Source organism: Notolepis coatsorum, assembly GCF_963971535.1.
Source record: "Notolepis coatsorum genome assembly, chromosome: 16".
NCBI lineage: Eukaryota > Metazoa > Chordata > Actinopteri > Aulopiformes > Paralepididae > Notolepis > Notolepis coatsorum.
The window spans coordinates 63,170,915-63,183,861 of record NC_140180.1 but is presented as its reverse complement, the minus strand read 5'-3'; the positions used below and the strand labels follow the sequence as shown (position 1 = coordinate 63,183,861).

General features: G+C 41.9%; 1 protein-coding gene across 1 annotated transcript in view; it reads right to left on the bottom strand.

Annotated features, from left to right (window-relative positions):
* The window catches only part of naa15a (N-alpha-acetyltransferase 15, NatA auxiliary subunit a), a 134,978-nt gene that overhangs the window by 88,020 nt on the left and 34,011 nt on the right, over nucleotides 1–12,947 (bottom strand). The window contains exon 12 of the mRNA XM_084331816.1: nucleotides 4,312–4,464. Coding sequence (XP_084187942.1) covers nucleotides 4,312–4,464 — 153 coding nt within the window. The remainder of the gene's footprint in view (nucleotides 1–4,311; nucleotides 4,465–12,947) is intronic.

Here is a 12,947-nt window from a genome sequence, read left to right as displayed (position 1 = left end):
ATGTCGACTCGAGATTAATTTGGGGGTGCGTGTGACAGCTGCTGCAGTGCGAGCCTGCGGGGCGGGAGCTTGATGCTGGATTAGCGTATCGCACTAACTTGGGAGGCGAGAGATAGTAATTTGATTCTGCAAATCAATCTCATTCTTCGCTTGATGTAATTAATACAAATGTCCAATATAACGGAATTCGTTAGCTCATAAAAATGTGATTATAACAGTTTAAAACTCTGACCGGAATTTCTCGAATATGTCCAGGGATAGAAATCTTGCAGGACACCCAGACCGGCACGAATATGTTCTAACGGAAACGCTGATATATACACATATATGTGTGTGTGTTTGGCTAAAGTGGATAGAAAACACAGTACTGTGTAAAAGTCTTAGGCACCCAAGAGTTTTTATATAAATTGTCTTAGATGTAAATAAATTTTTTTATTAGTGTGTCAGTAGACTACTCTTAGTACATTTTCATTAAATTATTTTTTAAAGCATCTTCATGGTTTAATAATGCAAACATATGTTGCAGGGACTTATTATAATCATCATATTGGCGTGACTGTATGCATCAAAGGGTTAAATCAAGCATTTTTAAGTGCTTTAGAGGAAATGTCAAAATATCGCGATATCATTTAGAGGCCATATCGCCCAGCCCTACTATAATGGTAAAATAGTTATTAAAAAATTTGCCCCTAAAAAATATTCTTTGCCCCTAAATTTCTCATTTAGGGGCAAGTGTGCCCCTAGTGAAAAAGCTTAGCGTACAGCCCTGAGTACAGTACAGCTCAATACATACAATTGTTAAGGAGATGCAAACCAGAGAAATATTTTTATTGTTTTGTCATGACCAAACATAATCCCAACATAGATAGGAGGTGTACTGTATGTCAAATGTCGGTCATGTGGTGGAAGAGTTTAGTACAGTCACACAACAGAACACCGCTGTAGTACAGTCACACAACAGAACACCGCTGGTTCTGCCGCGTCTCTCTTGCCGCAAGGGCGTGTGCTAGTGGATTGATTGATTGGCCGTGTGGCCAATCAGAGAAACGCTGAACGAAAAGCTGAACACAAGTTGGTTGCCTTTAATATTCACGCGTGGGGGGCATATGCGAGCAACGTTCAAGACAGGGGAGGGGAGATTTGGAAACACGAAATTGGGATGGGAGAAAAATAGAAAAATAAGGAGGAAAAAGTGGATAAAAAAATTTAAAAGATTTTTATATATTATTATAAAAAGAAATTAGTTTGCTTTAATCACAGTAACGTTGGCGAGGTAGCTAAATTATATAAAAACGAACTGGATAGTTGATATATGAACTGGATAGTTCATATATAAGCCATTCTCCCTTTCTGTGTGTGTGCGCATGCCCGTCCCAACTCTGGTCTTTGGAAAGTTTGATATTTACTGAGGATGGCCAGATAATGTTGATATTTAAAGTAAAAAAATTATTATACAGAGAGAAGCTTCAGCAAGTATAAAACACTGCTGACCGACAAAAGAGAATCCCTTAGAGGAAAACACAAAGGCCTAACCATCATGTATCACAATGGTGGTGTCAGCCAGAGATGGGGAGAAGCATGAACCTTTAAAGGACATCTCTTTGAAATAAATGACATTTTACAGTTTTTTTCTGATTTCTTTTAAACAAATTATTATTTTGTATTATTTAACTATTTAATTATTATTTAGTTATTGCACTGCACTGGCAGTTGAACTGCATTGAACTGAACTGAAAAACAGAAACCTCATAACTGAACTGGCACTGAATATTGAACTACACTGGCACTGTTTGCAGATGTACTGTTATTAACCCTTTATCTGCCAGGGATTATTCTGATCTTAATCCACTGTCTGCCAGTACTGTAAATCTATGGAGATGTTCCCCTTCTTTGCAGGGCTATAACTTTTTAAATTGTATTGCTAAATTGACATTACTATGGCCCATTCAACGTCAAGTATCTATCGTTTAGGATGTAGCAACGTTCTACTTTTTCATTCACATATTCATACTAAAATACGGTCTAAAGTATAAAAATGTTTTTATCGTTTTCTGCAGAACATGATTTATAGCCACAAATACATATTAGATCATCAAATGTAGTTTGATACCGATTGACGTCAGATAAAAAAATTCAATTGTAAGCGTCATGTCTCATCATCTGCTGGTGACCGGATGGGGGGGGTTTATAAGTCCGTGGCCGACGTTAAATCATTTATGTAGTATGGGCGATACATAGATCACAGCAGTTTATATGGATCATAATATTCAAACACGCTGAAACTTACCGCAGCTTCCTCTGACCGTTGGGTGGTCAGCGTGGAGCAGAAAGTTCACGATTATGGGATGTTGATATATGCGATCCATTTCCAGGTTGTATAATAATATATACGTCCAAATCATGTTGTTTATCGAGTTATTGGCAACAGATCGCTATCCAGTGTGTCGAGCTCGAGTCCCGCGAGCGATAGCGAGTGGCCGGACCGAATATGGATGAGCACCACTTCCTGCCGCTCATTTCCTGTTTGGGCGATCCGCCGATCGGCCACCAGATGGCGCTCTTGAACCGTTGGAGAGTTGAGAGGAGATCAACAGGAGATCCCAAGTCTCCGTGGGTGAAATATGATTGACATGACAGATTTTTGAAATATTGATCTCAAAGACGCCTTACGGCGTCATTGGCAGATTACGCATGGCGGAGAATGACGTGGTAACACGTCATTGGCGAATAAAGGGTTAAAGTTAGTTAAAAACATAATTTTGTAAAAAAAAATTTGGTTAAATCCAAAGGAAAAAATATAAAATCAGAGAAATCAAAAAACAGGAAAATTAAAAACCGAGAAATCCGAAAACAGGAAAATTCATATACAAAAACAGGAAAATATTAAATGGATTTCATAGGGCCCTAGTTAATGTGAGTTAATAAATTCACTCTGAAAATCTGCTCCGCTCTGATAAACTGACTATTTGGTCAGAGCGTCCAGTGTGCACTCTGAGCCCTCAGAATTTCCGAACAACTTGAGTGCGCTCGCTCTGACACTGGTTGTAATTGTAAATAGTTATGAGTGTTGTATGTGCCTCCCTGTATTGTAAATAGTTCATATGTGTGTAGTCACTACTGTATATATAATTGTAAATAAGTTAATTTATGTGTTGTAATAAACCTAATTTATGTGCAATCGTTTCATTTCAGCTCAGTGTAGAGAAATACACCGATACTAACAACCGCCTTACTGTGCACGTCTATGACGACACTGTTGACACCACCTATCCGTGACACGCGCGCCCCGTGACAACACTAGTAGTTTTGGGGGGCCTACCACCCCCCCCTGAAAAAAATCCTAGGGGAAACACTGAGTTAAGCATCGGACGGCCCGACCGATCAACAAATACATTGTTTGAAAGTTGAATTTGCCGCCTTTTGATCGTCATCACACTCAACCTATTGCGTGCTTCAGGTCTCGAGTTACAAGACGAAATATCCGGCGAGCGTCATTTGACAAGCCATTCCGACGAGTGACCACGTCCGGTTGTAAGCGGTCCTGAACTGACCAGTCACCGCTGATGGCGAAAATGATTGACCGCCGTTGTAGCCAAGGAGCGTCTGCTCCGAAAGCGATCCCAGACTAGCGCTGATTGCAAGGAGAAGGGGGCAGAAGAAGAGAACAAGCTCTTTGTTTTGACTCGCATGTCTGAATGAATGGAAGTGGACGGCCATTTTGGATAATGACGCAGAATTTTTACCGGTACACACATTATTTCTATTTCCTCTCTGTGTTCAGTAGAAAGCTATCTGGCTGCACGTTAGCCTAGCTTAGCTCAATGAATGGAAGCTGACATGGCCGGTTAGCCTAGGCATTGTCCAACTAACACCTCTGTCCACTTCCATTCATTGTTATTTTTCTGACATGAGGAGCCAACTGCTGGGCCAGGTCACATATGTCTAAAAGGTTGAATGTTGAATAAAATACTGTGCCACAATTGGCTTAAACACAGTATATATGCATGCCAACTGTTTCCATGGACTCATCATAATCTAATTCTAAGAGGAAATTAATCTGATTGTGTATATAGTTAAAAAGCTCCACATAATTATTTTTAGGGATGCACCAATACCACCTTTTCACCGTTGATTCCGATTCGGATTGATATTAGATACCAGTATGGGTAAAACCCTACAAATGTTTATGTATTTCTCTAAATGAAGCCCAATAGACCATGTCCTTTCACATGTCTTTAAATACTTAATATAGTGCTGCACTTCTGACATGTTTCATTTGACTCTCTTTCCTACACTCACTCACTCACTCACCCGTGTGAACTTGGAGCACATCTCCTCAGCCTCTTTGACCAGACCAGCCTTCAACATGTACTTGGCACACTTGGAGTTGATGAAGCGGTCGGCCGTGTCGAGGGCCTGCGCCTCGTCCATCCACCGTGCTGCCTCCTTGATGTTCCCTGCATGCTGCACAGAGAGAGAGAGATGGAGGGGGGAGAGAGAGATATGAGTTATTGAGTTTTTTTTAATGTATTTTGACATTGTTCCAAGTTTTTGTATTGCATTTGTAATGCTTGTAAACATATTTCAATTATATGAGTGATGAAAGTTAGGAAAGGCTTGTTTAAATTTACATTTAGTCATTTACTTGACAAATTGTGAACGGTCAAACGGTCAAACAAATACATTATAGAACACAGATTGGAAGGTCAACACAGCTTGGAAGGTCTTCACTAACAAGCAACATGTTGACCAAAGCAGTCTAGTCTTCACTAACAAAAGACATGTTGACCGAAGCCGTCTAGTCTTCACTAACAAGCAACATGTTGACCAAAGCAGTCTAGTCTTCACTAACAAGTGACATGTTGACCAAAGGTTAAAGGAATTTGCTGATGTTGATGATGACCAAGATGTTCCCTGCTCAAAGGTTTCCTGGAGAGCTCAGTGAGATGACTTGACTTTAAGTAGGAATACTGACAACAAAATGCTCCAGGAGGCAAATAAGATGCCAAAAAAACCTCAACGGACCAACAGGCCATAATTATGCCAAAATGCCCTGAAGATATAAAAAAGAACAGCGAGCCGAGTAGTGACAAGCACATCCTCACGGCCAGAAAGAGGTCTGAAGACAGTCCTGCTCCTAACTTGTCTTTGATAAATAAAATAAAAGAATTAAACTGGAGGCTCTCTGTGGGCTTTTCTACTGTCTTCTATTCAGATAACTATGCCTGCAAGGCAGCTCAGAGTCAACCCCCAACTCCAGCCGTCCACACCTCCCGGTGGAACTCTACAAGCCTAATATTTCCATTCAGGATCTGCCCTTTATTCACCTCTTAATGTTTGGCGTCCCACCGGTGGGACATTTTACACGTCGCAGCACTTTGCCGTTGTTTGACGACGACCCGCTGTTTTTGTGCCAATGAACTTACTCAACCTATTAGGTGCTTGCAATCTCTGGCTGCTTCAAGTTCAGTTTTATTTTGTAAACAAAAGCTGTGAACTAACTCACTTTATTTTCATAAAAAAGGCAAGATGATATAGATGATGCTTCATACAGTGAAATGCTTGGTTCTGTATGAGCCGCCTGAGATTGTGCTTCAGTAAAAGTGTTGTTATGTTATAATTACATGAAATGACAATATATTGTGTTTGTCTAGAAGGGGGGGTGTGGCTTTGTCTGTCTAAGATGGGGGGTGGGGGGATGGGTGGTGGTGGGAGGGGGGCTACTTCAAGTTCAGGTTTATTTTGTAAACAAAAGCTGTGTGTGTAACCGGGTCTCAAATACAAGCCGGGTCTCTATTAATGGCCGGGTGCGCTCTTGAGCTAAGCAATTATAAGCCGGCCTCCTAATACTGTCATGTAAGGTATTGGCTCGTGTTGCTACACGGACAGGTATATAGGTGGCACAGTACTTCCTGGTGGGGAGGCTAGTAAACAGTAAACCTGAACACACGCTCTCCGTCTCGTTATTATTATGTGAACTAAAGAGTACGAGGTTTACACAACATGGTGTCAGAAGTGGGATAACTTAATATACGGAGACGAGAGAAAAAAAAGATGTGTCGCAGCAGGGAACGAGAGGATAATGGAAGCAGTCGATCCAGCTCCCGCCACGCCGGCCGCCAAGAAGAAGGCAGCTCCCAGACTCAAGAAAGCAGGTCTCAGTGTCTGTGACCTGGTCGTCGAGGCAGTATCTGCTTCTAAAAAAAGGAGCGGGGTGTCACTCGCTGCCATAAAGAAAGCTCTCGCTGCCGGTGGCTACGACGTGGATAAAAACAAGACGCGTGTGAGGACTGCCGTCAAGTGTCTGGTGAAAAAGGGAACCTTGGTCCAAGTCACGGGTACCGGAGCCTCCGGCTCTTTCAGGATCAACAAGAAGACTGAGGTTAAAGCAAGAAAACCAGCAAAGAAGCCAGCGGCCAAGAAGAAAGTAAAAGACGACGACAGGATGGGAGACGAAGCAGTCCAGTTGCCGTCGCTGCCACAGCTGGCTCCGCCAGGCAGGTTTGATTTCAACAATAATATTAATGACTGGACAAAATGGATGAAGCGATTTGGACGTTATAGAATAGCGTCTGGATTGGATAGACAGTCAGAAGAATTTCAAGTAAATGCCTTCATGTATGCGGCGGGAGACGACGCTGAAGACATATTAAGTGTTTTGCCGCTCACAGAGGAACAGAAAAACAAATACAAGGATGTCACGGATGCTTTCAATGCACATTGTGTCAGTAAGAGGAACGTCATATTTGATAGAGCATGTTTCAACAGACGGAACCAAGAACCAGGTGAGAATGTTGAATCCTTTATCACTGCTGTACACACACTGGCTGAACATTGTCAATTTGGAACCCTAAGAGAAGACTTGATAAGGGACAGAATTGTAGTAGGCATAAGAGATGCCAAGCTATCAGAAAACCTGCAAATGGATGCAGATTTGACTCTGGAAAGGGCAATGACTAAGGTGAAGCAGAGTGCAGCAATAAAGGAACAACAGCCCGTCTTAAGAGGCACGGAACAGCAGGCAGCTGCACATGTAGAGGCCATACAAAAATATGAATGGCAGAAGGTACAGCAGTACAGGACTGATACACAGTCTCCTGGATGTGGCAGATGTGGAAATGTTAGAAGACATATGTGGAGAGAATGGACAGGGGTTGAATGGACAGGAGGCCATATTCAAGCTGGATACAGGTGCCCAGGTCACAGCGGTGCCAAGTAGCATGCACTCAGTTGAAAAACATGGTCATCTACAGCCACCAAAAAAAGTACTGTATGGACCAGGAAAATACAAGTTAAATACAAGAGGCTGCTTCAGTGGTGAACTGACCATTAGGAAGAGAACAACAGCACAATTAATCTATGTTGTAGAAGAACTAACCAGGCCCCTTCTAGGCCTTCCTGCAATAGAGGCGCTTGGACTCATAAAGCGGCTGCACACAGTATCAGCCCAGCGAGGTGATGTCAAGGTTCAATACCCCAAAGTATTCTCAGGCTTAGGGAAGCTAAACGGGGCCTACAAAATTGGGCTAGGGCCCGATGCTGTCCCATACGGCCTGTCAAGTCCACGTCCCTTGCCCCTGCGAGAGACGGTGAGCGCGGAACTGTGTGGCACATGTTCACAACACAGGGCAGACCGCAGAGAGCCCTTAGTCCCCACACCAGTGCGAGAAAGGCCCTGGCAGCGGGTCGCTACAGACTTGTTCTTATGGGAGAAGAATACTTATATTGTGGTTGTGGATTTTTTCTCACATTACATGGAGGTTGCCCATCTTAGGGTAGCTTCAGCTGAGACGGTTGTGGCTGCATTGAAGGACGTATTCAGCCGTAACGGGACCCCACAGACCCTGGTTTCGGACAATCGGGCCCAATACAGTGGGTTGCCCTTCCGGAACTTTGCTAGTGAGTATGGTTTCACCCATGTGACCAGCAGTCATGACAGACATTCTGATAACACCAAAGTGCCCTATGTGACTTTCTCTGGCAGGGTGTCACATCCTCCAGTTAGATTGGATATGTGAAAGACTGTTTGAAAAAAAATAAGAAAAAAAAACAGTAAATGAAGTATTGTGATGATCGGAGAATGTGAATTGTTTCTGAAAAAAAAAAAAAGAGAAAAAAAGATGGGAAGAGAGAGGAAAGATTATGTGATTTGTTGTTTGAAAATGTTATGCAAATATTGGATGCCTATTGTGGTGTAAGATTTATTATTATTATTATTATTATTATTATTATTATTATTATTATTATTATTAAGGGACGGGGAGATGTTTCTTACTAAAAGGGGAAGATGTCATGTAAGGTAGGGCTGGGCGATAAAACGATAACGATAACTATCGCGATAAATTATTTCCTCGAAATAAACATGAAACGTGGTCGCAAAGTTTCGATATATCGATTTTCCAAGCTTGGATATGAGCACACGCACTAACAACCAATCGGTGAAGGAGATGGCCGATAGAGGAAGGAGACCCGGAAGGAGGTAGGACTCGGTAAACAAGGCTGGCTATGGCTAATTAGCTTGCACGCCGCTATTTCACAGGTTACCTGCCGAGTTGGTGTGTGTTTTGAATTCTGAGGGTAACTGTTATAGTAGTGTGGGGTATACGGTGGACGTCGTTGCAATGAATTGGGCGGAACAGAGTATTTTAGGGTAATTTTTTAGTACATTGTCATGAAATACTCCGCTTGGAAACGGGGCTGGCTATGGCTAATTAGCTTGCACGCCGCTATTTCACAGGTTACCTGCCGAGTTAGTGTGTGTTTTGAATTCTGAGGGTAACTGTTATAGTAGTGTGGGGTATACGGTGGACGTCGTTGCAATGAATTGGGCGGAACAGAGTATTTTAGGGTCATTTTTGAGTCATGAGATACTCCGCTTGAGATACTCCGCTCTGCTAACGTGCACGGACTGATGACGACATCAATTCGACTCTCGAGACATTCACAGCAGCAAAACAAGTCAGCCCGCGTATCGGCGCCGGGCATAATAAGTTAATTAAACTTGACAGACATTATATCGACGATAATTATCGATATCGAGTTATATGAAAATAATTTTATAATTTTATCGCGATAACGTTTTTGGTCATATCGCCCAGCCCTAATGTAAGGTATTGGCTCGTGTTGCTACACGGACAGGTATATAGGTGGCACAGTACTTCCTGGTGGGGAGGCTAGTAAACAGTAAACCTGAACACACGCTCTCCGTCTCGTTATTATTATGTGAACTAAAGAGTACGAGGTTTACACAACAAATACAAGCCGGGTTACTAATATACTGAGCTGCATACTGAGCTAGTTACTTGATTTCACTTTGAAAACGTTGAAATGACCAGTGACCACCTGTAATTGCACTGTTTACTATTTCATACAGTACTTGGTTTCAATAAATGAACCCAATACATTTTACTGGGTTCAAACTGACACAAAATGTTGATTTATTCATTATGATCCGTTTGAAAATTTGAAATATAGGCCTCCCTCTTATACAGGCCTCCTCCTAATACAAGCCTGGTACCCGCTACAGTTGAAACAAATACAAGCCAGGGTTACTATTAGAGGAATTACGGTAACTTATTTTCATATAATTAGGTACCAGGTATGTCAACTGACACGCTTGAAGAGGGGTGGAATGATGTCTGTGATCCAGACATAATTCCACCACAGCCGACCTTCAGACCCACCAATCCACCAGGACCCAGGGTCATACACACAGCTGCGTATACAGCCCTGCAGCTCTTCCAGCTTTTCTTTACTACCGGTACTTCCATTTTACAGACAGTAGTTGACAATACAAATGCCTATGGTTCCACACACCGCTCAAAACCATCCAACCCCTGGACTGACAACACTTGAGGACAAATTGTATTCATACTTGTCAATGGTAATTTACATGGGTTTAGTGAAGTGCTTTGTATTGTCATGGCAAGACACCCGTAAAGTGCTCCTCCGGTGATGTGCCTTTGTGCTTCTTCACAAGCCGTAACTGTTACGAGGAATGCCATGTTGCGCATAACACGTGAAGTTCTCTGATATTGTACATATTTTATGCTAGATGTGTGGAGTGATTTTTTTCCACATGTTTTTGTAATGGTGTTTATATTTTATTTTATGCTCCAAAAGGAGACTCCAATGGCCATTTTGGAAAAACGCCTATACATACTGTTGTGGCAAATATTATCATGTGTCGTAGGAAATATTATCATGTCATTATACAGTAGATCTGTGTTGAGACTTGAGATATCATACATATTCTATCATTGTACAACTTGACTGGGTTAATACGCTCAGATAACTACTACAGTGTGTGTGTCTCTTGTTAGGACTTCAAGGTTATATTTTCTCTTCCTAACCAGCCAAAGCAAGGTGGTGTTATTACTTCCCCTACTGAGAACCCAGTTTGTTTATACTTTCATCATCATATCTGATGTATAATGTTATGTCTATTTCTGTGTATAATGTACGTTCTGACCAGACCTCTTGGTCACTTTGCTGGTCAGACTCTTGTGTGTGAACATGTGTCTCTGATTGTAAACTGAACTTTCTGCTGTGGCCACAGAAATAATTAAACTATGCTTTCTATTTTTTAATAACTCTACTCGGAACGATTTATACAACGGCTCATCTTTTGTCCTTTAATATTTTCCATAACACATGTCATTATAGATCTGTGTTGAAATATATATTCTATCATACATATTCAACTAGTTTAATATGGGTCAACTAAACAGCCCAGACACTAGGCTACAGAGTGACACTGTCTCTTTAACAACGCCTGGGAGTAGACCAAGGTTGGGGAGAAGATCACATTTGGCCTATCTTTTTTCTCTTCTAGTGTGTGAGCCGTAGCAAAGCTATTTCCCACTCCAGTTAAAGACATAACAATAACACCGCCTAGGCTTGTTCATATTTTGGTTATCGTTTCTGTCATATCTGGATGTCTAATGTACGTCATTTCAATAATGTATTTAATGTGCGTCTGACCAGGGCTCTGTCTCACTTCCTGGTCAGTAAGGCTGAGCCCGAACCCTGTTTTTAGGGTTCGAACGTTCGCCAGGGTTTATCGAACAAACGTTCGAACATTCGTTTTTTTTTTTGTTTTTCATTAAAAAAAAAAATTAATAAATTCTTTTTTTTCATTTTTTTAATAATCATTTTTTTTTTAATTGTATTATTATAGATCCTACGGAGGGCGGCATTGCATAGTCTATTGGTGAAAAACATGTTGTTTACAGTGGTGGCTGTTCATGTAAACATGTAATTAAACAAAGCACTCCGAAGAAAATAAACAAGCTACTGAATCAAAGTATGATAAACAATAGCCCTTGCAGTGACGTAAGGGGCTAGATAAACAAATGCATTAGTTTTGTGGCATTAACGTTATATAGTTAGTGTTACACGTTCAATAACATGTATTCACTCTTGGTCGACGGGGAGGGAGCCGGGAGGAGAGGCGCACGCCTCGGCTCAACAGACCCGTCCACCGTCTACCTCGGAACGGCCGGGCTCCCAACACGCCTGCCGCCCGTCCGCCCTACCACCGTTCCGAGGTAGACGGTGGACGGGTCTGTCCACCGTGCGCCTGCTGTTGTTTCCAACGCAACCACCTCCCGCCATGAAGCTCGCGCTCCGTGGCCGAAAAAGGATGGTATTATTAATGATCCTTCTGCAGGTTCACCTACGGAAACCTTGTTACCGATTACTTCCTCGGCGGGGAGCTAACTACGGCTCCCCGGTAGCTACGGTAAGTCTGTTGAGGCTTGCCGATTGGTGGTAACAGCAGAGGCGGGTGCAAGCGGTGTGACGTAATTGGCAGAATCGCCTGTCAATCAAAATAGAGCTCTGGTTGAGAAATAGTATCCCGCTGCAGCCCGGCAGACCATACTGGTTGAGCCGAGCGCCTCGCATTCACATCACCTCAACCCCGTGCGCATCCTTTATTTTTTTTTTCACCGAACGTTCGAACCTATTAATTAAAGTCCGAATGTCAGCGTAACGAACGAACGTTCGAACGTTCGAACGTTCGGGCTCAGCCTTACTGGTCAGACACTTGTGTACACTCTGGTTCTCGGATTAGGAACTGAGCACTTTCTTTTACTGTGGCCACAATGAATACATCTATGTTAATTTTTTTTTATATAACTCGACTCAGAATAATTTACTCGGCTCATCCTTTGTTCCCTTAGTAATTTCCACAACAATACCATTAGAAAAACATGTGTAAAACACTCATTTGTATTGGTGGTATTGTTATCAACTTTGGACCTGTACTAGATTTTCCAGGTCATACCTCTCAGCTGAACCTGTAAGAGGCATCCGTTTGCAAGATAATTCAAACGGAAGTATAAAAAAAAAAAAAAAAAAAAAATTTATATAATATAATAATAATAATAAAATTTATTTCAGTGTGTTCCAAACTCTGTAACTCTATTACAGTACCACTCAGAGTAATTCTTCCTGTTGTGGATGAACATGGGCCGAGAGTTTAATAATAATAAAAAAAAATTATAATAAATGCTAAAGTTACAATGAACTAGGGATGCACCGAAAATTCTGCCACCAAAAATTTTCGGCCGAAAATGGTTAAAAAGGCTCTTTCGGCCGAAAGGGTTTTAGCACCGAAAATCTATCACCGAATGTCAAAGAACAGGGTTACGTAACATTCGTAACCTAAAGTGTTGTTGTGATGACGTAATCAAAACGTGCAACGTGTAACGTGAGCAGCTTGGCAGCTCTTCCTGCGTTCTGCAGCCTGTGATAACGAACTCCTCTTGGGAGTCGCGCTGTTTCTATGTAAACTCTTTAACATGCTTTATATCCTCGCCATTATTATATGCCCGTCGCGGTTAAAACCTTTTGAACTAACGTTAGCGTTAAGCTAGCTAACGCTTCCATTCCTCTTTGACCCGTCTCTAAGAGTCACAGGGAATGTAGTAAATACAACAGTC